Source organism: Biomphalaria glabrata, chromosome 12 (assembly GCF_947242115.1).
Source record: "Biomphalaria glabrata chromosome 12, xgBioGlab47.1, whole genome shotgun sequence".
Taxonomy (NCBI): domain Eukaryota; kingdom Metazoa; phylum Mollusca; class Gastropoda; family Planorbidae; genus Biomphalaria; species Biomphalaria glabrata.
Window position 1 is genome coordinate 19262824 of NC_074722.1, and position 26862 is coordinate 19289685.

Sequence of the window (26862 nt, forward strand, 5' to 3'; positions counted from 1 at the left end):
TTGCATCTGTTCTAGTTTCTTTATGGATTTTTTTTAAGTACAGGGATCAGAGACATTCTTATAAAGGTCTAACCAAGGTTGAATAGCATTTTAATTTTGTTTGATTTGTATATGTTTTTTTTAATAAGTCCTAATGCTATGTTTGATTTCTGATTTATTTCATCAATATTGATCCAACATGGTAACATTTTCATTTATTATAACACATAGGTATTCTGAATTTATTGTTTGTGAAACTAGCTCACTATGAATAAGAGAAGAAGTTTTAGAATTAGTGGAAATACAAGCTCCAAGTGGATTCCCATTTCTTTATTAGATCTAATTCTTTCTGTACAATTTCCATATCCCATGTAGTTATTATTGTTCTATTTTTGTTCTATGTATTTTTCAATTATTAGAATATATCTAGGACTTCAAAACTTCATATTTAAAGTAGTAGTAGTCTTGGCTACATTTAAGTTTATTTGGCAATGAGATAACACAAATTGTCTTGCTTGCTTTAATATTAATACGCTTCAATAAGGTTCCATAAAAATAATGTATATATAATCATGAGACATTTGTGATGTTAGTTAGAAAAAGCGCTCTGCTTATTTGTAAAGCTTGGTTAATCACAAAAGCAAATTGAAAATCAAGCAAGTTTTCCTGTCTTACCTACTGCTGACTCAACACACTCTGAAGTACTTACACAATCTGATATTTGGAAGTATTGGATTCTCCATCTAACAATCCATTGGTGTTAGCACTTTTTACCATCTGCACAACAATAGGAGTTAGCTCTCCTTCTAAGGCCAACAACCCCTGCAAAAAAAAAAAAAGTTGTAAAATTGTAAGTAACAATGATTGCATGTATGTGTCAGTTACATTTATATACAATTTTCGCCCACTGACCTATATATATATATATATCGGTTGTGAATAAAATTTATTTAGGTAGATACTGGTTTAGTATTACTCACTAAGTATTAGAACTTAGAAAAACCCAGGTTCGTACCAAAGTACTTTTTTTACGGACTGTGCAAGAAAGCCTTTAAAAGGCAACAATGAAAAAAAAAGCTGTATATAGATCTACTCTTGTGTTACGCTGGCAACTCCTATACATCAGATATAAATCTATATTTATACAATACAATAGATATAGATGTAGCTTATATGGAATGCATTTCAGCAAGTTTCTTACTTACATAACCACTGGCAGGTAGGAAAGATCAACCACCTATAATCACCAATCTCAATGAGTAGGTGGTGTGAAACACTTTGTTGGATAAATTTAAAAACTTGTTTATAAGTTAAGAAAGGGGACAATTTTAGTGCCAGAATAGTGCCCATGACAGTATAGCACCAATATTTATTATCTTTTTTTTTTCATCTTTAAGCAGTTATTTCATAAAAGGAGGGTGCATGATAGATGAGTGGTTAAGAGCTTGGCTTCCAAACCTGGGGTCCTGGATTCAAACCTCCACAAATACTGGGATTCTAAATTATGAGATTTTTAGGGCGCCCCTGAGTCCTCCCTACTTTAATGCATATCTGACTTAAGTTAAAGAAAGTAAAGTGCTGGTCACATGACACCCTCCTCAATGACCAAAGAAACAGATGACCATAACATCATCTGCCCTATAGATAGCAAGGTCTAAAAGGGGAACTTTACTTTCTTTATTTCATAAAAGGGACAGATAAAAAGTTTGTACACATTATTTCTCCCATACCCATCCTCAGATCAAGTTGAAACTTTGCACAATTGTTCACTTTGGAATATATAGATCTAGTTACAGACATTTAGATCCTAGAGCAACTAGATCTATTACAAATTTAATTCATGACTGATCCAAAAAATTGATACAATTACACTTCATATAAGCTTTGTTTTTTTTTAAAGTATTTTTATATTTTTCTAGTAAATGTTAGAAATCTTATATCAACTCAACTCTGTCTGTCTGTCAGTCTGATAAAAAGTTATTAACAAGATATTAACAAGGGAAATTAATCCTTCAGTATTTACATATACAGCTCAATATGTAGGGTTTCATCTCCTAGATAATTTAATATTTTTTCTCCCACACCCATTCTCAGACCAAGTTGAAACTTTAAAAAATTATTTATTGTACCTAACAGAACATGAATAAAAAAAAACGAATTAATTATTTTGTTTGATCTCAAATATGGAGAATAACTTCTACATTATTCAGAGATACAGTTGTAAGTATGGAACTCTTTCCCTTATAAATGCTTTGTTTTTTTTAGAAAGGATTTTTATATTTTGCTTGTTTTTACTTGTTTATACCTTTAATTGCATATTTTAACTTTAGGAATGATATGGTCAATGCATTTTTAAAAAATTCATATCAATGCTTAAGCTTTTCATTTTAAAAATATATTATTTCTGTAAGACATTGTGTATAGATAAAAAGTAAAGTTCCCTTTCAGACCTTGCGATCTATAGGGCATCTGTTTCTTCAACCAACGGTTAACACACATGTGGCCAGCACAACAACCAACCTTTACTCTCCCTAACTTAAGTCAGGTATCCATTAGGGTTGGGTGGGCTCATGGGTGCCTTAAAAATCCAGAATTTCAAACTCTCAGTTTTCATCAAGATTCAAACCCATGACCTTAGGTTCAGAAGCCAAGCACTTAACCACTCTACACCATGACCACTGTATCAATAATGATCTGGTACTTAAAATAAGCTAATAAATAAAACTACATAGATCTTGTGTAAAAGACTCATAAAAAAACAACAACATACAAATTGTAAATGTGTAGTTTTCACACCCTCCAATTCATGTGTTTTCATTTTATAGCCTCTATTTAATTTTGCACAGAATTTTTTCTTTACAATGAGATTTATAGCTTGATGGTGTATTTTCAATTTCAAAAGAGATCACAATGCAAATCCCATATAAGGAAAAATGACAGTTTTCAACCATCAATTATATAAAGCAAAATCATTTTCCCTTTGTGTGTCATATCCTGAGAATGGCATACTTTATTATATCATTTTAAAAAGAAAACATTTAGAATCTACATAGTTCCACAAATATTGTAACCTTTGTAAAGGCTGCAGCTGTCATTTGAACTCTGCCCTCATCAGAAGCATAGATCTTAAGATCATGTCTAAATGTACTGTGAAGCCTTAAAAAACCAAGACCAGGGGCTTCAAATTGACCTCCAGAAAAAGACAAAACAAAAAAAATATAAGATATATTGAGACCTATGATTATAATGTTAAATAGTACAATTGTACCCTAGGTTTATCTATATCTATTAGTATAATATATGGCATTAATAAAGTCATAATCTATGTTTGTGTGTGTCATTAATAATCATTTTAATAATCTTAGGTAGAGTCTAGCCTCTAAGGATCCTATTGTATTAGCTGCCTTTGATTTCTATTGCTTTCTTGAATGCACATGAATTTGATACAAAGTACATCTATGATCCTTATTTTATATTCCATATATCACAAGACATGTAACATATAATAGCAGTACGAGGGTACAATAGTCATTAAGAGAGAAGGTAAGTAAGATAAGTTCTAAAGAAATGAGCCGCTGACGTTGAACTCTGGTGCTGCAATTTTATGTAACATGTCATGTTTATTTCTTATATGTTTTTGAGTTTTTTGGCACATCGGCACACTTTAGGCCATGTCATGCCCATAATCCCTTAAAAGTTACTCTCCCTTCATACCTCAAGAGCTAAATTTTATTTAGTTAAGTTATTAAAAACAAGGTCTATTCACAGTTAAAATAGTAAAGGTAGTGAAAATTTAATAATTTAGTAAAAATCTTTTGTAAATATTATATGTTCACAATTTCACAAATCAAAGGCACATTCCTCGTCCCATATGCTAGGACAAATTTGTACAAATACTCCTTCTTCCCTAGTGCTATTAGAGCATGGAATGGGTTGCCTGAGCTAGCCAGGAAAACCAGTGACTTGGCAGAATTTAAGTCATTGGTTAATATGCATGACTAAATGCATGACGCGTAGGACGTAATCATCTTCTTTTTTGAAGTAACGTCTGTATTATATAAGAATCTTTGTAGACAACCCCACTTCCCGGACAAAGCCCAGTACCTTCCTAGGGTTAACACTATCCAAGAGTGTTTTTAAGTTGTGCGTTCTAAAATATTTTCCCCTAATATCCTGGTATCTGGAGCAATCAATGAGGATATGTTCCACAGTGAGTCAAGAGTTAAAGTACTCAAAAAGTGAGGGCTCCTCTCTCTTGAGCACAAAGGAATGCGTGATGTAGGTGTGGCCAATCCTAAGTCTGGACATGGTCATGCTTCCACGCCTTGTCAGACCCTTAGATGTGGGCCGCCACCTGACATCCGCCACAATCTGTCTGAGCATGTTGTGGGTCTCAGCTTCCCACCGATCCTGCCACTCTTGATAGGTGGCAGAGGCGTTAGGTATGTAGGGCCTCACTGGAACTTGTAGGTATCTTGCCCTTACATACTCTGGCGGTGTCCTAGTTCCGAATGTGAGGATAATAGTGGCAGTTTTGACCTCCTCACCATCCCTGCGCCTGGTAATGCGATGGGCATGGGTGACTCCTTTAATTCCCTTCACTATTTCCACATGACTTCCACATGGAGATCACAGATTCTTCTGCATCGTAGAAGCCCATCAGAGTGTATCTTACTATTAACTTCTATGAGAAGTTCCGATGACTTGTGTAGCTATTTTATACTCTTGGGCTCTCCCATTACTGACTTGTAGATGAGAAAGGGGTCATCTTTGTCAGGCTTTTCCCCTCTTCTGTGCACCTGACCACCAGAAATGATGGCCAGGTAAGTCAATTGTTAAGGTGACTATATGCTATAAACATTACTGTTTACAATAAAAGCAATCAGCTTCTTGTGGCCTCCTCTTTTTTTGCTTCTATTTGATGTCTCTTGCCCAGACTGGTCTAAGACATGGGAGGTTTTAAAGATAAGGAGACAGAGTGATGGTTAATGAAGTCAGACTGAGAAAAAGAGGAGGCAGACACAATGATAGAAAAGAAGTAGGGCACTTTTGAGCTCCAAAAGTGCTAAGGAAAGAGGAACGCAGTTTAACGTCATGTCTCGGAATGGATTTCTTATATGTAGCATGAAGATTAATAGGCTAAATAAAATACAAACACAAGCACACAAACAAAACCTATAGTCCACATTAGTGCAGCTCATTTCAGAGTACACTGTACACAGACGCTTATAGAAAAGCTCCTCATTAAGTCTCTAAGACAACAGCTATAATTAATCACCTTGTCCACCAGGGTACAATGTTCTAAAGGCTTTGCCCAAGTTTTCAGCCTGCACACGCCCAGCTGGCGTCAGCTCTCCTCCCCATTTTAATATGAGTACAAGGGATGGATCTCTTGGGGAGTCATCTGAACAAGAAACATAAATGTTGAGAAGATCATTCTAGTACTTAAAACAATGTTTACAATCTATTCAAGCAAATGAAAAATAAATAATGCAACAAACACTGTCTAAACACTCATTTGAACTATGTTACTCTAATAGTAGTTTGTTTCCTATTATTCTCAGTAAATATAATAATGCAATTAAAAACTATTTATAAAATGATGAACTGGACCTTCTTACCTCAGCAATACTAAAGAAAATGTTTGAATGAATACACACAGAAATGAAATGGTTAAATCAATAGTGCTTTCCTAACCTAGTACAGTACAAAAAGTTTTATCCTTTATGTAATTTTACTACTAAATGACATTTAGCTTCTTCCTCTAAAAACTAGCTAAATTCCATTTGTTTGTTATGATTGAAAGTATTTTGATAATCTAAACAATGTTACAATATGAAGTTATTTGTAATATGATTGATTAGCAGTAATTAAATTAAATCATTTTACTAAGTTGATTTATTTCAACTATATGTGGTAATTAAATAAACTTTGTGAATGCTAGACTGACACATCTCAGCAGGAGTGATACAAAAATTCATAACCTATATATGTTCATCATATGAAATTGTGTTTACATGTAATTAGAATAGAAACAACTGTTTCAATAAAGAGCACACATTTGTTCACAAAGTTTAAAGTTCAATATGATACAGAATGGTATTTTCTGTAGGCACTGCAGCCAGAAAGTCACACAGGTCATTTCTTACAAATGCTAAGTTTAGAAATATTTCTATTGTTGTAAATGAATGGGTCCCAAATATTTGGTTAGAATTCCAGTCCACTAGATATGCTCATTCTGACATTGTGAGTGCACCAAGTGCATGTATTGACTACAAGCTAAAACACAAAATCAGTCATTTGAACCAAGACCAAACTGGGTTAGCAAACTGCAGACCTGTGACATGGCTACGAGCTATTGGTCTTGAATGACCACTTGTTGCCACAATACAGGTCTGCAGTCAGGCCTACTATAATGATTGGTCTTGCTTGAACCCAACTCAAACATTCTTATGTGCTGTGTGTACCTGCCAGATCTAAAGTCTCATGGTCTGCCAAAACTGAGCCTGCAGAAACAAAAACTGGGTTAGCAAACAACAGAAAGAGTTGCTCTGTGTTTTAGATATATAAATGACATCAGACAGTGACATCAGAAAGTGGTATGTAAGAGAAAATGATGTAGTGACCTTGTCTTATTTCAAAATGATTTCATTTGGCATTTCATAAAACAAAAAGAAAATTATTTTAATTCAAATTATGAGTTCAAATTTTTCATATTTCTTACAAAATGAGAAATCCATTAAATATCTTTAAGTTTTATTCAATTCTATTAATAGATGAAGAAATGATCATGCAATTGAAACAACTAGTTAATGTTTACTATGGCCACCATTATAGAGACTGAAATCACTAGTTGATGCATGCAAATACATTGATTGTCAGAGATACAGCTTGAAGCAAACAAATGCACACCAAGCACTCACAGTTAGGAATAATTGAGGTGTCAGTCTGAGCATATCCAGGCCAGGAGTTCCCTTCATCATTTTAGTTGGATAAGGAATAGCAAATAATTACTTGGTAATCACTAACAAGTATTTCTATGCAATATGTCTCTCTCTCTCTCTCTGGTGCAAAACCAGTTAGTAAGAAAAAAAAAATGTAACAATTGTTGACATACATTGAGAGAAATCAATAAAATGATCATGTTTACATAAATAAGACAAGGAAAGAATGTGATACAAACAATATTCTATTCCTTGGCAAGCAAGAACAAATTAGATGCAACAATGATCAGGAATGTAATGATTTCTAAAACATATTCATTAGTACACATTAATGATAAGTGTGGAAACATAAGCAAAGATCAATTAATTGTTATATTATGTAAACTGTATACATAAGTGTTAGAACATAAGCAATGAGGTAAGTCAATTGTTAAGGTGACTATACACTATAAACATTACTGTTTACAATAAAAGCAATCAGTTCAGTTATTTTTTTTTTCTGAATGAGTGTCAATGTGTTTCTTATAAAATATATATTATATGGTACAGTTACATTAATGCAAACTTTTTGTGTGTGTCCTTTCTATCTGTTTTCTAAAGTAAAACTTACACTAGCTATGTTAGTTAGACAAGTCTGGTAACAAGTTAAGACCCTTTAAGACAATAGGAATTCATAGGGCAAAAGTGTTGTCCACATGTTGTCCAGCACAACCACCCACCACTTTTATTGACCCCAACAACACATCAAAACATGAATGAGAATTCAAGAGCCTTGACTGGGACAACAAATTAAATGCTGATCAATGTAGTATAACAATTTATCCAGCACTAGGCCTTGTGGTTTGTTCAAAATACTTCTAGTAACACTTGTAATGATTTTCATGTTTACACTGTTCTCTGTGTGTTCCAGTTAATGTCAAGAGGTAATATTTTTTTCCTCTAATAAAAATATAATCGATTTGCTCTTTGTTGCATGACTCAATAAGAAACATACATCAGCTGTTGGAGTAAGTAGAATACAGTGAAATCACAGCATTCAATTCTATCAAAGGCACACTAAGCCTGGACCAATGCAACAGGTTGAAGCTACAAACACTTGAAATTAAATAAAAGATATTAATGGTCATGCTTACTCTAATCTAGTTCAAGATATGCTTTATACTAGATGTTGCCATTTGCAGGTCACATGCCAGCTTACAAAACATTTGATAGGAAGGAAAACTCATTAAATTCAACGATTTACTTTTTCAATGAATTCATATTTGAAATGTTAGAAGTTTAAATGTTATTGGACTTTTTTTTTAGTGTCATAGTTGACATTAAAAACATGTTCATTCAATAAGAAATGCTTCTTTTGGCTTTTGAAGTTTCTGCATCCATTAACAAATTTTGTAAGTGATGTGGAACATTTCATCTTTAGAATTAAACTAAAAAAATGTAACTCTGTAGACTGAAGTCTCACTGCACAACAGTTGCACTCAAGAAAATAATAAAGCATAAAGCTTTACAAGCACACAAAAATTAGAATTTAGGCACAAAGAAAAAAATTAGGGCAGTTTTCTTTCTTACTCTTATCATTGTGTTTCAGGAATGAATGGCAATGTCTTTGAATTGTGTTTCATTAGTGACACAATGTTTTAGTTTGATGTAGAGCTAACATGAATGGGAGGTCAAACACAATGGGAGGTCAAACACAATGATAGGCAAGCTGTGGGAGTAAGAACTATTCCCAAAGGGCTTATCCCAGTATTGGAAGGATTTGTTTCAATACTCCAGAGCAATGCTGCATCAGATACAATACAGCCCTTTGGGAAAAGTTCTTAGTTTAAGTACTTGTAAAAGAAAAAAAACAATGTTTGCTAATTGTGCTTCCATGCACACACCAAGGCATTACGAACCCTCGCTGGAGGAAGAATGAGGGCGGCCACGTGGTTGGTGTTTGAATTGAATTTTCCGATTAATTCCAGAGAATTCATACCTAAAGTCATAGAAATGTCAAGGAACAGATATGTTAGTCAAGAAAGTGAATTCAATACAAGCTGTTTCATCCAAACATGTTTCTGATCACTGAAAGAAAAACATTAGTTTGCATCAAACCTTCGAGCCTGTCAACATCTAGAAACTTTCTTTTCTTATTCAAGCCTTTGTGTTCCTGTGGAAGCAAACTAATATTAATGGAAGTAATTATTTAGACAAGATACACCCATGCAGTTTGCCAATATTCTGAAAGTAAAGAATAGATGTCATTCAATCACAATGTGGTAACATAGAGAAAATACATCATCTCACAGAAAGAGAGTGAGACTATTGCATATAAACAACCTCAATTTTTTTTAAGCCCAACCCAAGTGTTATGTTATAGAGCATTAATTATAGTTTCACAAATTATTTATAATTTTCAATATTATTGATACAATCTAATTGGATTTTTTTAAAAATAGTAATTGGAGTTATTACACAATTAAATGGTTTTGCATTATCTCATAGTCTTAAAGTAAAACCAGACCTCTTATATATGTAGAACAAAATATGCTGTCAACAAAAAAGGTCCATGAAAACCAACTCTAATGACAGACATGCCACTGTCACACATTAATAAGGATGAGGAGTTGCCTTGAACATTGACACACACACAGACTCCAAGAACTCAACATTTTGACTGCTGACATGATGAACTCAATTTCTATAACATTTAGTATTTCCAGTTCAGAATAATTTTTCTTTATTACCAAACTTGTCAAAAAGATGTTTAAATGTCCATACAATTATGACCCATTTCAATGTAGCCAAAAAAGATTTCAAAACATTGCGACTGGTCATTTTAACAACATTAATGCTCTTTATTGTTCAGAACTGAAATGTTATTCTTGGTGCAAGAAATCATGTTAGTCCAACCTTCACCTTAAGTTAGTAGTTGAAATAAAGCAGTTAAATAACTGAAAATATTGAAATGTTTTTAGTATTTTATGAGCCTATCTTGAAACCAGCAATAGAAAAATAAATACAATAAATGCTAAAGAAATATAAAGACTATAGATATACATATTAAAATAAATGAACCAAACGATAAAACATGATGCTGAAGAAATGTAGGAAGGAAGTGAAATTTAAGGAGAGTGGGTCTGATATTACAACATTTACACTACATGGTGACAAATGCAATCAGGGAGTAGCCAGTACAACAAACCTAGTTCATCAGGGGAGGTCACCCCTGGATCAGATGAGTCGCTCAAGTCTAGAGAGACAAGAAGTGAAGAAAAGAGCGAGCTGTTAGAAATATACTTTGAACAAATCTAATTATGTACAGTAGTAAGTTTAAGTAGTGCACAACTAGTTTTAAGCACATATAAATAAAGAACTTTTTGTTTTGTTAATATCTGTTATATTCTGTATTAATATTTCAAGTATTAGTTTTGTATGCAGCAGTTAATTCATTAAGTGCACCATTGAAATGCTATGAATGAGACTTAGTAAGAAATACTACATTATTCTTTAGGAACTAGATATTTTTAAAATGACACAAAAACTATACTTTGGAGGGGGGGGGGGGGGGCAGAAAATATTACTATTTCCTCGTGTATTAGACAAAACAATAGTATCCTACTATTAAAGATCGACATTATATATAGTATCCTACTGATACACATCAACATAGCAGATAGTAACTTAATGAATTTTACAGTGTTTCCTTCTGACCTAGATCACCTTTACAGATAATTTTCTATCAATACAGTTTACTTTTATAGATAATTTCCTACTAATAGATATCAACTGTACAAATAGTTTCTCACTGATACAGAGCAACTCTACAGTTACAATACACTAATAATTTATGTGTCGACAACAAATCAAACAGAGAAAAAATAGTGAACATTCACAGATTTGTTGTGTACAATGGCTAAAAGGTCAAGGCAGGAGAAATCCAAAACATGCACTCATGGACATCAAACACAGGGAATGAAAAAAGAATCAGTATTTTATTCAAAGTTTTGTATTTAGGGGTTTTAGTTGTTTTTTTTTCACAAGCAATTATTAGTAAATAAACTCTTTTTTTTCTTCCCTAAATAATGTTATCTTAAAGCTTTTTCATCAAATGAACTAGTTTATATTTTGACACTAAAAAGGCATGTGTCAGAATCTATTTGTAGACTGCAGAACCGTAGAGAAGCTGTTTTCAACCATTGAATAGAATAAATAAAAGTTAGTACACACCCTCCTCGCTGGATGACTTCTTTGGTCTGCCGGTTGGCTGATACTTTAACTGAACTTTGCGGTTGATGCCTGAGAAATGACCATACCTGTTTTGTAAGGAGCCATTGAAAAAAATGGTTAATAAATTCTTGAGAATAAGTTCTATTACTGATGTGCCTTCAAGGAAGCAGCTGTGGATGTATTTTAACTGGAAAATTGTAACATGTTTTATATATGTGAATTCAAAGCAACTTTTATGGCATCAGCAAAGATCTTAATTATTAACATTTTAAAATCAAAAGAGATTTTTTTAGCAGGCATATAATGTAATTGTGTTGAAACTAGCTTTCACCCCTTCAAGCAATGACTGAAGAGATAATTACTCCTTGAACTAATAATTTACTTTATCCTTCCACCAAGCCTCATTATCATTTTCTTTTTATTCTTTCCATTTCTGTTTCTTGTTCTTGTCATATTACTTATGAACTTAAAAATGTATATAATAATGAACAAGAAAAATATTTAAAAGCTAGTTAGTATTGACAAAACTTTGGGTAGACTTAGTTTTGGTTTACACACAGTTTCAGACAAAATCTTTTATCATGTGAATCAGATTGCAGTTTCTTTTGTGGAGATAAAATAGTTTAAAGCTCCTGCAGTGTTTTATGGAGATCAGATTGTTTAAAGCTCCTGCAGTGTTTTGTGGAGATCAAATTGTTTAAAGCTCCTGCAGTGGTAGCACAGATAAGAATTCATTTGAAGTAAATATATGGAACAGATTTTTTTTTAAACTTGTGTACTTTCAAAGCACTAAGTCATGATTTTAAAGTATAATTCTTAAATATTAGATATATCTGTCTCGACACAAGTTTAGAATGAAATATGGAATCCCAAAGGGATAGATTTTAGGCTCAATTTTGTTTACCATCTACACTCAGATGATTAGAATAGTGCTGCTGGGCTTGTCATATTCAAGTCAAATAGCTATTAGTCATCACAAAATAGAGGAACGACCTCGTATCTCTAGCGAACAATCACAACACATGTTCTAGAAATAACTCGGTGCTTTTTGTGGATTACTCTCTATTATTTAAAAAAAAAAATGCTTGACAAAAAATTATGTCCTAGGGATTTATCTGTGCATGCTGCAAAGGTTTTGTATTGTCTCTACAAAGTGCTTAGAGAAACATTATGCTCCACTACTTTGAGGAAAACAGAAAAAGGCTTACTTTTCTAACTTACTTTCATTCATTATTATTTTAGTATAAATATTATATGTACTTTCATAATGATCAGTTTCATGTCAGTTATTTTTTCAAACGAGCTTAAACTAACAGTTTAATGGCATTATCAACATTAAATTATTACTACGTATGAATCACTGCAAAGGTAGACATTGAGAAATACTCATTAAATCTAATCAAAAACACATGAGTAAAATTACAAGACAAAATTTTTAAAAATATTGAAAAGACATGTAGTGTTACATATTATAAGTTTACAAGTATGACATAAGCAATTAAATAAAACAACCAGCATTTTGTTGAGCAATGAATACAAATAAACAGATTTGACCAAATAAAGAATGACAAGATTAAAATGAAGACTTAAACAATTTGATTATGTAAAACTGGCTTCTACTGAGAAGGGGATGTTAGAATATTTGCTTAGGAATTGCTGTGTTGTCATTGTGCAGACTAATGGACTTTCTATAACCAGTCCAATAGAGCTTCAAGTACTATCCAACTTGGTGCAGTCTATTTTGATATGTGATGCAAACTACAATCAAATACTTACATTTCAAGTACTAGTTTCAACTGATTTAATTTTGCTTTCTTCTCTGCCACTTCTGGATCTGTGTTGCAGTGACCTTCAGCTAATAGATCCCTAACAATGTCAAGGACTTCCTGCAACTGCTTTGGTTTTTTCAATTTCAAATGTCCAGTTTTATAACCTCCATATTTTTCAAATAAGTCAAAGAACCTAGTAAACAGAAGAAAAAAAAGTCAATTGTGACAGTAAGCAACCATTGTATTGACAGATGACAATTAAAAATCCAAGTTAAAAATGTACAATTATAGTTTAATAACCTAATCTAACCTAATCTAAATCTAATAACCAAATCTAAAAAAATTCATCAAGAAAGTAGAATTGTTAAAGTTTTACAATTAAACAGTAGTTTATCTTTAGAGGGAAGTTTTCACTTCTTTGATTAGTTTAGAAAAGGGGTCTTTGAACAAGGGGTCTAGTGTTAATTCAAGTCACTACATTAGTGATGGTAGTCTAAATTATGTTCAAAGCTTGCACTAGTTCTAAGCCTCAATTTGAGATTTAGATTTAATGTGTTTATTTCTGCTAATTAAAATATATTTTTAAAGCCAAATTAGAGCTTAACATATGAGTTAGGGTTAGATTTCTTTTCTAAACACTGAAGAAAGGCTTTGACTCTTAAATGTCAATGTGTCTAAATTATGTTTAAAGAATTTTAGGCAACAGCAAAATGTAGTGAGCAACTGAACACCAATCATGTTTTTTTTTTCTACTTTATGAAAAATGGTGAATAAATTAAATCTATTTTGGTCCTAAATCAAGATCTAGTTTAGTCCTAAATCAACATCTAGTTTAGTCCTAAATCAAAATATAGTTTAGTCCTAAATCAAGATCTAGTTTAGTCCTTAATCAAAGTTTAGTTTAGTCCTAAATCAAGATCTAGTTTAGTCCTTAATCAACATCTAGTTTAGTCCTAAATCAAAATATAGTTTAGTCCTAAATCAAGATCTAGTTTAGTCCTTAATCAAAGTTTAGTTTAGTCCTAAATCAAGATATAGTTTAGTCCTAAATCAAGATCTAGTTTAGTCCTAAATCAACATCTAGTTTAGTCCTAAATCAAAGTTTAGTTTAGTCCTAAATCAACATCTAGTTTAGTCCTGAAGTCACTAGATAAATAAATGGAAATTCATTTATGAGTGAGTCTGGTGTGAATGTACATTTCATTTTTTTAAAGTTATGTTTTGTTTGGTGTAATGCACAAATAGTAAAACAAATTTCCGATTATTATTATTATGATTCAGACAATATTTAAAGCAAAAACAAAAACAAACAAAAAAAACTTTCGGTAGCTAAAAGGGAAATGCCAAAAAAGTAAATAGGAAATTGCATATGAACTTGACATTAAAAATCTAACTTTTGAGTGATTGAAAATTCATACTATATTTTATAGTGAAACTAGATAATTTACATTTTTTTAGTTGAATGGCTAGCATATATCTATAGAGCATCAGAATGAATGGCTATCATGATTTGATAACACCCAATGGAATGCTAGCATGTATCTATAGAGCATCAGATTAAATGGCTAGCATGATGTGATAACACCCAGGAGAATGCTAGCATATATTTATAGAACATCAGATTAAATGGCTATCATGATGTGATAACACCCAAGAGAATGCTAGCATATATCTATAGAACATCAGATTAAATGGCTATCATGATGTGATAACACCCAAGAGAATTCTAGCATATATCTATAGAACATCATATTAAATGGCTAGCATGATGTGATAACACCCAAGAGAATGCTAGCGTACATCTATAGAGCATCATATTAAATGGCTAGCATGATGTGATAACACTCAAAGGAATGCTAGCATACATCTATAGAGCATCAGATTGAATGGCTAACATTTAGTGTAGGCTGGGTGTTTCCTCAGGCTTATATATATATATATATATATATATTAGGGGTGCACCGGATAGTACTTTTTGATATCCGGCCGGGGCCGGATATGACCGGATAGTAAAATTTGATATTCGGCCGGGGCCGGATACCTAAGAGTCTTGTTAATAGCTTGTGTTGCTGAACATTTTACGAAACTGTTAAATAACATATCTATATTGGTTGGTTTTATTTTTTTCCTTTTATATACGTTATTGTTTTAAACTCTGTTACTGATTGATTTATTCAAGCTTAACAGTATTTCTAAAAATCTGTATAGCATGAGTGTGTCTGTGTGTATGTACGATGCCACCAACTGTAAAGGATGTCAGGAGGTCAATGTAAATAATGTTAGTATATATTTAACTAGTTACTAATGTAAATCTCATAAGTAAAGTGCAATCTGCCTTGTATAGTGGTCGGATGTATGTGTTCATGAATTTCAGACCAAAAACCTGGTCAGATATACCTAATGAGCATACACATGTAGTCCTAGTGTAGTGTGTATAGTTGTTTGTGTTAACCATCAAGCATTGTTTTTTCCTTGAGCATACGCACGCAATAGAGTTGGGTGTCAGTCAAAAAAGATAACACATTGGCATGGTCAGTCAAGCATGTAGATAAATTATACCCGTCCACTAGTTAAAGGTCAAGGGTTGTTTTGTTTGTTGTTTTTTTTTACGCTCCAGCATATTGTTTCTTTGTTTGCTAGATCTAACTGCGGTACTATTATTCAATTTATTTTATGCGATTTTAAAATTTACTGTAAGGTTTTCCGTTATTTATTAAGTCAAAAGAATTAAACAATGAAATTAGCTTTCATTTGAAAGATTTTAATACATGGCAAAAAAATACACACAAGCAAACATGCACATCTTTGTTTTATTTTATTGTGCAAAGAACGTTCGTAAGAAATATTAAATGCAAAGAACGTATGTTAGAAACATCTTCCTTAATTATTACATATTAATTATTTTATTTGTGGTTTCAGTAACTGTTACAAAAGGGAACGATAGTAAGCCTATGGATGTCAGGTGTATAAAAGTCGTCCTAGCCTATTACGCATCTAAAGTAAAAATAAAATAGTAATAACAAGGAGTTAATTGACTGTCACAAATTATTAAGAATATTATTATCAAATCAAGACACATTTTGGCAGGAATAATATTCAAGTTAACACGTTAGAAAAATTATTTAACCGTAATATTTATTGACAGTGTGATATCCTTTGTTAGCACGTTGTGTTCTTTCATTCTGGCTTAAAAATGGTCAATGTCTATCAATAAATTGGGTGTCAAGGACCAAAGAAATCAAATAAAGAGTAGGTGGTGTTTAGCTCGTGTCTTCTACAAAATAATTAGTTACCGGATTACTGGGCTATATAATCTCGCGGTTTGTGTTCTGTGTAGCTAAAGGTCACTCGTTTAGGTGCATGTGATCTTTAGTCCAGCTTACTAATTGAGATTTATGTTCAAGTAACTCGGCACACTTGAAAAGGTGTGGCCTCTAGCCCAACCACGTGATTAAGTTTTTTCTCCAAATAAGCAAACTCTTTTGTCCTGATACCCGTGTAGATGTTTGGCTTGAAGTCCAGTCCCCCCCATCCCAATTAAGATTAACTACTAAGTAAACATAGTTCCCTGTGTCACCTCTAGAGAGTGCTTACGTCCATCGTATCTGACTTGTGGTCACCTGTCAATCAATTAACTCAATGTGATGGACTAAACAAATAAAAGGGGGAGGGAGTTGTTCATCTGGAAATATACCTGGTTACCTTAGAGGTGTGGCTATGGTAGTTCAGCCCCCGTAATAAAGATTAACTACTAAATAAACAAACTCAGTTCTCTCGAAAGGTGTGACCTCTAGAGAGTGTCAATACCCTGACATTAAACCTACGTCCATCGTATTTAACTTGTGGTCACCTGCCTATAAAAAAAACTCAATGTGAAGGACTAAACAAATAAAAGGGGTAGGAGTTGTTCATCTCTACCTCTGGAGATATACCCGCACAGCTGGACAGAATTCTGGTCAGCATGACGTAGTCAAGGAATGTAGCATTTTAACATGTTAACTTACTTACTCAAAGGTCAAGACAAATTGAAAAAAGTGTCAGCCATTGCTGCTCTGTATGTAAAGCGCATTTATGATGTAAAGTTTCATTTCTATTTATATTAAGTTATTAACATGCCTTGTCTTTATAATAAACGATGTTTGGTGCATATTCATAATGGCTCTATTTTTAAGCACATTATTTTGTTTTAATATAAACATTAATACATTCTACAACAGACATTAATGGAACGAGGTCCACTTTATGCATATTAAATAGGTGAATTTTTTACTATCCGGTTTACTATCCGGTAGTGATATCTGACCGGAGCCAAATAGCACCGGATAGTAAAAAATGCCGGATATTCGGCAGAAGCCGGAGCCGAAGCGACTATCCGGTGCACCCCTAATATATATATATATATACACCTCTGTTAAATTACCATCTGAGCAAAATAAATTCCACACAACTCCCCCTTTGTAGACACTGCGCCCACCCTTATGAAACCGTAAACCATATCCTCTTTGAATGCCCCTTCCTAATCCACCTTAGGCAGACCCTATTTCCACTACAGCCCAACATAACCATCACCCTGTACATCAGTGATGAACAAGAAAACAGCACACTATTTTTCCTTGGCACAGTCTGCAAAAGAGCTCACAGCTTAGCAGCAAAAAGCTGGCTAGAAGAAGAAGAATGAGATGATAACACCCAAGGGAATGCTAGCATATATTAGACACAAATCCTGGCTACATAAAATTAAGCTCTTTAAAAAATATATTTAAATTGGATACATTGACTTTCACAAGCTAGACAAAGAATTAGTCTAAAAGATGACAGTAGTTGAGATTTTCTGATGCCTCAAAATTTATTCTCAGGATCAACAAGAAACTCACTTTTTATTTTTCACTTCCATTTTCATCTTTTGCTTTGGTGTCCTGTCTCCATGTCTGATGACAGCAATGACACACCTGAGCTCCATCCTAGAATCACAGTAAAGAGTAATTAGCATTCATATGAAAGCATTTGTAAAAGAAGTCATTGCTTAAAATAAAGAATAAATCAATACTGGGGTATCCATCAACTCCTACAAAGGTATTTGTTCAGATATTTGGACAAGATGATTATCAACATTGACAATGATGTTAAATTAGTGCATTTCTGGTATAAATATGAGAAAAAAAAATTACTCAGATTTTCAAGAGGGACATGGTTACCAAAGTAACTACAGTAAATAAACCATGTTATAAGTTCATTGAGTCATGAATGAATAAAACTTTAAAGAACAATATGGATGATGAAGAAGACAAAAGAAACATAGCAATCAATTTAATAATTGTAATGCAATCATTTGACTGAAAATGTGCTGTTCTAAATGTGTGCAGCTCTTTTAAGAATTGGAGTCAATTTGTAACTGACATGAATGTTCTAAGCTTTTTTGAGGATGTGGATAATTCTAAGTATTGTTGGAGAACATAATTTACAGAACACTGAAATCAAAGTTGAATAATTTGCATGGTAATATTAAAGGTAGTTTCTTTAATAATAAATTAGAGTAAATGACTTCTTGATATTTCAAATAAGTATCTGTCACTGCAAGATCAATGGATTGGTCAATTACTTTTCTAGCTTTCATTCACAAAAAAGTTGCCAAGAGAATGTTTGTAGTTTCATTGTGCCTAAAACTAAGAAGTCAAATGAACTGGAGAGAAAAAAGGAATGATGCTACCAACACTATCAATGATGCCTTGAATCAATCTTGCCTTTTATTAAGGAATAGCTATTTTCTTTAGTAGGAGTTACACAACAACACTTTTTTCATAAATAATGGAATAGCATATATGAAATATATACTGGTATAGAGAATAGACAAATTAACGATTTTCATCAAATTAAAGCATTTAAAAACGTATAAAAATTGTGTAGACACAGGATATTAAACAAATCACAAAATTATACGTATGGTCATGAACAAAGTTGAAAATGATTATTTTATTAGTGATTACAGTCTAAAGATTCAATGAATGAAAGTACAGCAATTCCCAACAAAAGTGAAACTTGCATGTCAGATTTCAAAAAGTTTATCAGAATAATCTTATTTCAAAAAGTTTATCAGAATAATCTTATTACAAAACGTTTATCAGAATAGTCTTATTTCAGAGAGGAAAAAAAAAAAACAGCTACACTCAAACTGTATAAAACAGAATTTATAAATAAAAGAATACTTTTAAAAAAATAATGAATTGAATTTGAATTGAATTTATGAGACCAATAAATTCAAGTTCATTAGAATCATTGACAGACATTTCTATTCTCCTAGGTGTCAGACTTACATTGAGCCAGATGTAGTCTGAACTACTGGAATATCTTCTGGTGCAGTACACAGCGGGTAAGGTATATGAAGTTGAGGACAGCAAGCTCTCATAACCAATGTCCTAGCACAAGCAAAATATACATGTTAATAATGTATATAAATATATATATAATCCAAAACATCATATAGCATTGTAAATATACTGGTACTCTGGATACAATGTGCACAACTAAAAAAAAGAAGGAATTATATACCCCAGTATTTTGGCACAATCATCATAATACTTGCTGGATGTTTTCACAAAACTGAATCCATTAACATCACATACGTAGTACTTGCCGTTAGCTCTTAGCAAATCAAATCCACAAACATTTTGCTTAAGAAAAAATCAAAGCAAAGAATTTTGGCAATTATTTTTATAAATATTCAAAACTTTATAAACACATTAGATTTATTCTATTATATAATGATATAAAAAAAAATAAAGTCCAGAATTACCTTAAATACTTTGCAAACATTCCTAGCAATTATTTTTTCACAATTACTCAGGAGGACAGGATAGCGAATTTCTTTTCCATCTTGGTCTCTTTCTACTTTACCATCAAGGGCTGGAGATTTTCGAGCTTCTGCATGTTGATAATCCGGCCCAACTGTATAGACCTAGATTTGTAGAGGATAAAGTACATTGACTCTATGATCTAAATGTGAAGAGGATAAAGTACATTGACTCTATGATCAAAATATGAACAGGATAAAGTGCATTGACTCTATGATCTAAATGTGTAGGGGATTAAGAACATGAAGCACTACTTGAGAGAATTAAAATAATAAGGCTTGTCTTCGAGTCCAAAGATTAGTGAGGAATGCAGTATTTCCCGTGGCTGCGCAGACCCAAGTGTGACCTACATATTTTGCCACATCCAGGGCAAGCATAAAATATTCAGTGAACCAATAGACAGACATAAAATGTTATAAGCCTACATATTGTACTCTGCATCCTTTACTACAGCAGACATACAGCTCTAAGAATTATTTTTCACTATATAAACATATATAGAATTTATTTTATCAATAAATATTAAAATATTAGATCAGACAAGATAGTTACAAAACTCCTCTATACCAACAAAATAATCATAAATGAAATCAATCCAAATCAAAAGAATTTACCTTGACATCAGTGCCATCAGTAGGCATAAAATCCTCATACAGAAATGACCCTTTGTTCCTAACACGACAGAACCTAGAGTACACACTGCTGCGGTCTTTTACCTGCACAGTATAAGACTTAAGATGAGAACACACGAATGGTACGAGAACAAAGTGGGACATTACAAAAGTGAGATTAGCAATAACATTTCAACCATGTGTCTAGAAACAACCCCTTTTAAAACTATTGTAGTACCCAATAAAACATATCCAGTTGTAATCAAAGATAAAAATAAAAATGTTATAACCATTATAATGAGTGCTACATAGATGTTGAATAAAATTAGCATAACTAAAGCATATAGACAGGAGAGTGTGAAAGGATACATAGAGTGACTTAGATAATAATAATGAACTTGATATATTGATCATTGATATGATATTGATCATTCTTTATTTCCACCCACAACTTTTTAAGATTTCATAACAGTATAATAGTTGGATGTTCCCCAATTTTTTTTTATTATATTAAGAACCTGCAATTAGTAAAGGTTTCAAAGGTTAACAAAAAAAAAAAAAGATTTTTTTAGATAATGGAACATAAACAGAATAAAATAATGTACACATGGTGTCAAATGTTATTCAAACAGATGTAGAAATTGCTATCAACAATTACTTAAACTAACAAGAAAATCTACTAGCTTCAAATTCCATGAGTCAGCTTGCTGTTTATTAATGTGTCTTGTCAGCAAACATATTTAGAAAAATGAAAATACTAAAAAAAAAAATAGATATCATGCATAGGTTCAGCCTGTAAAGTAAATGCTCTAGGCCATTTTTGTAAATAAAATAAAAACTTACCAATGCAAGTATGTTTTGATAACGTGTTATAGATTATGAAATAACATGGGAGCTAACTGCATGATATCTAATACTTGTCTACCTTACGAAATAACCTGGTGCTACCACCACCAGCCTGAACAGGGAAGTAGATGTAAATATTGTGATCTTCAGCATCAATGGGCTTCTCAACAAATGGTTTCATAAATAAATCCCCATTGACTTCAATAGAATCTTCTGTTTCTACAATGTGACCTTGTGGAACAAGAAAAGTAGCAATGTTAACTAAAACAAACTTTTAGAGGAAGACAATTAGGGATATTATGTATTAATGTGTAAATAGCTACTACAATGAGGATTGGAAGAAATTTTAGAAGGATATGTGTGTGACTTGAGATCACAGCCCAACAAATAGTATATCTTCTCACTAAAGTGAATAAATAGGAAAGAAGATTTTGTTTTTTCTTTTGATATTAAATGTGGAAGTTCTTAATTCGTGAAATCATTTAAACTGCTAAGTTCCATATCTGCGGATCTCAAGTTAGAACATTGATTTAGACTTTAATTTGATTCATGTTTTAATTGCAGCTGTATATTTTAAGGGAATTGAAATCTATATCAATGTCCATAAATACAAGATGGATAAGAACACAGCCAATGCACAAGAAGTAGGTCAATGACATAAGCTGCACATCAATATCATTTTTTTATGAACATCTAAGGTAGAAAGGTTTTAATTAAGTCCACATTTAAAGTTTATCTTATTAAATGGCTACAATTGTGGCTTAATGAAGGGCCGATACAAAAAAATTAAAGCCCAATATTTTATTCTGTATTATTTTAATATTAGCTCTCAGACTTAATATCTTTTAAAACTTACAGTCAGGATCATTTTCTCTGTCTAGCACAGCATAGCGAGGATGTGGAATGTTATTTTCCTTCATTAAAGCATACACTTTTGGCCTGAAAACATTCACATGAGTGATTAACCAGTTTACCAACTCACAAGTTTATTCATTTTTATGAAAGGTGAATTTAAACTATGTGTCATTTGTATTCATAGTGATGGACTAGAAACAAAAAGAGGATTAATTGTATTTAATCGTATTGTTCACCTGCTTTGAAGTATGTACTGCATTTCCAGATCATTGACAATAAAAGGATTTCGAAGATCTTTATATGCAATGGCTTTCTCTAGGGGAAATCCATGTGAAAAAAAGGATACAAAACCGTTGACAACAGGCCAATCCTCCACAGGTTTATTTAGTATGGTATCCTCATCAAAAACTATAACCTGTCAAATCATTTACACAAGTGAATTGTTAGAAATTATTTTGAAAACAAAGCATATACTAATACCGAAAAATTAAAGAATTTCTACCTCAAGATTTTTAAAAAATGGTTGCACATTGGCACAATTTAGGTCATGTCGTGCCCATAATCCCTCAAGAATTACTTCTCCTATATTGGCCAAGTGCTAATAAGAGTTACACAACTGAGGTATTAAAAAAAGGTCTACTCTCAGCTCAAATATTGACATTTTAATAATCTAATAAAATCTGTATAGCACCAAGTAGTGTGAGATGTAGTTGTGGCCAATCCTAAGTCTGGACATGGTCATGTCAGACAGACCCTTATATGTGGACCACCGCCTGACATCTGTCACATATTGTTTTAGATTGTTGTGGGCCTCAGCTTCCCACTGATCCTGCCACTCTCTGTAGGTGGCAGAGGTTATAATCTGTCTCAGGTTTGAACAGGAAATTTGGGTTTTTGACACTGCTACATTTAGGGCTCTCTTTTCTTCTATCCACCATTTCATCTCCCTCTATGCTCACATGGGACAAGAAGGTGACATCCCTATGATCAGATGCTATTTGCTCTAAAAGCTTTAAGCAATTATATACCAATGGGAGTCTGTCCTAAAGCTTGCAATACAGATTTGGAGTCAAAGCATATAAGGAATTTTTTCCTGTCTGACACTTTTACAGCCATAAGTGCAAGTGAGATTGCGTGTAACTGTGAAAAAGGAGCATCCATCGGGTAGTCTACGGGAGATAGTTTTGTTGCTACAAGAGCAGGCACATGCAACCTTTCCATCTATCTTGGATCCGTCAGTGTAAATGGTGCCACAATCTCCATAGCTCTCCAGCAGTTCCCTAAAGTGGACTTGTAGTGTATTAGGGTCTGTATTTTCTTTTTTTTAATTTTAAAATCTAATTTAGGTTTATTTATCATCCATGGAGAGTTCTGTGGAATTTCTATTTTAGAGACTTGGTCAATTGGTGGGGTTAAATTTTGAATGGATTCTCTCACTCAAAGGCCCTTTCTAATTCTGATGGTCATGGGGAGTTCTCCAGCCTCCACATGGAGACTTGGTATTAGTGATGTTCAAAATGCACCAAGACAAGAGCCAAAGGGCATCATTTTGTATGGGCTCCAAGATTTTTAGGTACGATCTCCTAGCTGCATCATATATTATAGATCCATAGTCTAACTTGGATCGAATCAGACTCCGATATGGCAGCAGCTCCCCAGTTCGTGTTGCTTCTGTGGCCTGCTTATTTTCATCTACGTTTCTTGCACAGACATAAATATGGGGCAAGTAGTTGTTTTTTTTTATCCATATATAATTTTGGTTGTTCAACACCTGTGCACCTGTCACCGAGTCCAACAAGGGGATAAGCCAGAATGAGCTCACCAGAGCTACACATGTTCTATACTCAGTCAGCTGCTATATCTGTCATGTGTCCAATACAGCAGCTTCCTGATTGACCTTCTAGCCACTCCCAGCAGGTTGACCTAGAGTGGGCCATCTGGGACACAGGTCTAGAGGAACTTAGAGCCAAAGTACTGTGTTGTAGTAGCTTATCCACAGATATGCACCTACTCAAATACAAGGATGTCTTTATCTCCTCTTACCTGTCGCAGTCCATGGCAAACAGACAGGTCCTAAGACCCCTAGCGGGATTTTTAAGATGGGTAGTGAAGTAGTGAAGGCAGAATGAGTTAAAGAGGAGCAGACATAATGATAGAAAATATAGGGCACTTTTGAGCTTAAAAAGTGCTAAGCAAAGAGGAGCGCAGTTTAACGTCATGTCTCAGAATGGTTTCTACCTCAAGTCTTTCAAAGTTATCCACCAGACGTCTAATAATTTCATTCATTGGTTTGGAGTGGGACTTTTTTGCCATGGCACAGATACCTAAAATGACTTTACGGTCCTGTAAAAGAAATGAATGTATATCAATACTTCCAAATGATTAAGAAAGTTTTTTCAAAACAATTATTAAGTTTCATATCATATTCATATGTTACCATGCTTACCAGATATACCAAATGTTATAATAAACCAAGTTTTATTCATTTTTATAGTTTATATTTATCATTTAAGAATTTCTATTTTTATATAATTTTTGCCAGTTTTGCTTGGATACTTAACAGATGTTTTTATTCGTTTAAAACTATTATTGTTACTTTTTTTAAATCACTATTCCCACTAGAAATGAATTTCTCTTACAACTTCTAATTCCACTGATCACTAATGTAAATAATGTTAAGTGAAAATAGAATAGATTACCAATTGTTTAGCTCTATATATGGTTGGTAGAAGTGTGAAGGTATTAGGTCTTGATGAAATGCCTTTCTTTTTTAATTTATAGCTATGAAATTATCTTTTTTTTTTTTCTAAATATGTTCTAATCTTTGTTATTTTTACTGCAAAACTAAAATTTTAAGCAGTTTATAAAGTGCTACTCACATTGTCCTCATCTTCAAACTCCAATAGTCTTTGCTGTATTGGTATACTGAGACATTTAGCCTTGGGGTGAGTAGTAAAGTCACTAGCTGATACTTGAAAACGTCCGTGGCCCTGTGCACATAAAACATATAAAATAAATAATAAGACACAATAATCTTCTAATATTTGTATTATTCCTAATAGTATTTACTAAACATAATTTTTCTTCAAAGAATGATTGCTAATCTAATTCTAATTACCACTGCTTTATTTCCCATGGTATACACTAAACAAGAAGATAATTATTGCCTGACTTCATGAATACAAGTGGACCACAATGAAAAACACATTTAAGTGGTGTTTATGCTATTTCTGACCATCCTTAATAATTATTATCTAGCAAGCACCAGCTATTATCAACAATTCTGGTTGATGGTATTCCTTGGCCTACTTTACAAACTCAGTTAAATACACACATTCTGATCAATTAGTTAAGTTCTTACAATTTTGGTATTTTAAGTAAAGTAAAAATTAGCACTTAATATACCATTCTATAGATAAATGAATCAGAATTACAAGGCATAGGTAAGAAAAGTTAGAAGGAGCTAGTTTTAAGTAGAAACAACTTAAGCAAATGATATAATTATTTTAATATCTGCTGGTCAACTGTAACAGGATTTTTTTTGATCAGACTTTTAAGGTCAAAGGTAACTAAGAGCTGTACATCAGTGAAACATGAGTGGCATGAAATCTTGAGTAGGTATGTACTACAATAACTCTTCTTCGTGTATGAAGATAGCATTTGCCTTTAATGATGTGACAAATTTTCTTTTACATCAAATGATATAAAAAAGAAATTAAATTTATATTAAGGTTAAACATAAGCATTTTTTTTTATTACAATGACAAAAAAAAACTCTTTTTTTTTAGAAAAGGAAGCATTTAATATCAAAAAGATTTTTCTTTTCATTCCAAAACACTATTTCCCAAAAGTTGTAGGCAGCAGAAATTAGAATGAAAGTGGCAGGAAGAAAAAGTGTGAAACAATCATTTGAAGACTTATGACATTATTTGACCCATTTTACCTGAACAATAAAAAATATACAAATACTTACTGGCATTTTAGGGAGAAAGCCAGGAAATGCAAACCAAGGCTTCTTGTCACTTTCTTTCTTTGATCCAAATGAGAAAAAAGAACTCTTTTTGGGAGTCTTTTTGCTGCTTTTGTCAGGGTGAGAACTACCGCTAGCCATTAGTTGCAGTGAATAAAATATATTCTTCTGGCATTTGATACTTTTTTTTTTGATGGATGCTGGGAATATTAAATTATCTGTTCATCACGTTTCTATTCATTCAAAGAAAAATGTTCAGGTAAAAGGTCATGTGTAGAGTCATGCTGGATAAAGAAAAAAAGAAATGTCACATAAAAAAAAAAATCATTTTAAGAAGATTTAGAGGCCCACTGAAAAAATAACAGCACCAAGTTGGAGATTAATTTTACTACTATAAAGTATTTAAAAACCATGTTTCTAATATTCAACTAAATATTTTGACTCATGACTTGGAGTACAATATTTGTTTCACTATCTTTACAATGTTCAACTTTTTATTTCTCCCTTTATTTTTTTCCCCATGTGAGAGTGATTGTTCTTTATTTTGGTTGTATAAAGAATGCTGGACCAAGACTTTTTTTAAAATGACAACATTGTATTAGTAACTCCGCTTATTAGTTTATATCACAGCTTGATATAATCTTCTCATTGGCATTTAATTATTTTATTTTACTGTAGCCATCTTTCAATTCTTTGACTAATTCTCTACAAAATGCTTATCTTCAATTAACTTAGTACAATTTTATCTCTACACAAGGCTTATCTCCTCCTAACCTAATACAATTTTTCTGTCTTCTATATAAAAACAAAATTAATATATTAGATACA

General features: G+C 32.6%; 1 protein-coding gene across 19 annotated transcripts in view; it reads right to left on the bottom strand.

Annotated features, from left to right (window-relative positions):
- The window catches only part of LOC106071338 (inositol hexakisphosphate and diphosphoinositol-pentakisphosphate kinase 2-like), a 77111-nt gene that overhangs the window by 42510 nt on the left and 7739 nt on the right, over positions 1-26862 (bottom strand). For 12 of the 19 annotated variants that reach the window (XM_056005757.1, XM_056005748.1, XM_056005758.1 and 9 more), the window contains exons 2-19: positions 26038-26318; positions 24944-25054; positions 24303-24407; positions 22301-22479; positions 22066-22148; positions 21289-21440; positions 20367-20468; positions 19695-19856; positions 19451-19572; positions 19216-19317; positions 17779-17865; positions 12912-13097; positions 11136-11221; positions 10111-10158; positions 6447-6485; positions 5257-5383; positions 3051-3171; positions 689-801 (exon numbers count right to left, since the gene is read on the bottom strand). In XM_056005757.1, coding sequence (XP_055861732.1) covers positions 689-801; positions 3051-3171; positions 5257-5383; positions 6447-6485; positions 10111-10158; positions 11136-11221; positions 12912-13097; positions 17779-17865; positions 19216-19317; positions 19451-19572; positions 19695-19856; positions 20367-20468; positions 21289-21440; positions 22066-22148; positions 22301-22479; positions 24303-24407; positions 24944-25054; positions 26038-26175 — 2063 coding nt within the window. In that variant the 5' untranslated portion in view covers positions 26176-26318. Of the gene's footprint in view, positions 1-688; positions 802-3050; positions 3172-5256; positions 5384-6446; positions 6486-8821; positions 8902-10110; positions 10159-11135; positions 11222-12911; positions 13098-17778; positions 17866-19215; positions 19318-19450; positions 19573-19694; positions 19857-20366; positions 20469-21288; positions 21441-22065; positions 22149-22300; positions 22480-24302; positions 24408-24943; positions 25055-25182; positions 25326-26037; positions 26319-26862 lie in introns of those variants that run through there. The other 7 variants (XM_056005747.1, XM_056005761.1, XM_056005755.1 and 4 more) reach the window with 7 other exon arrangements.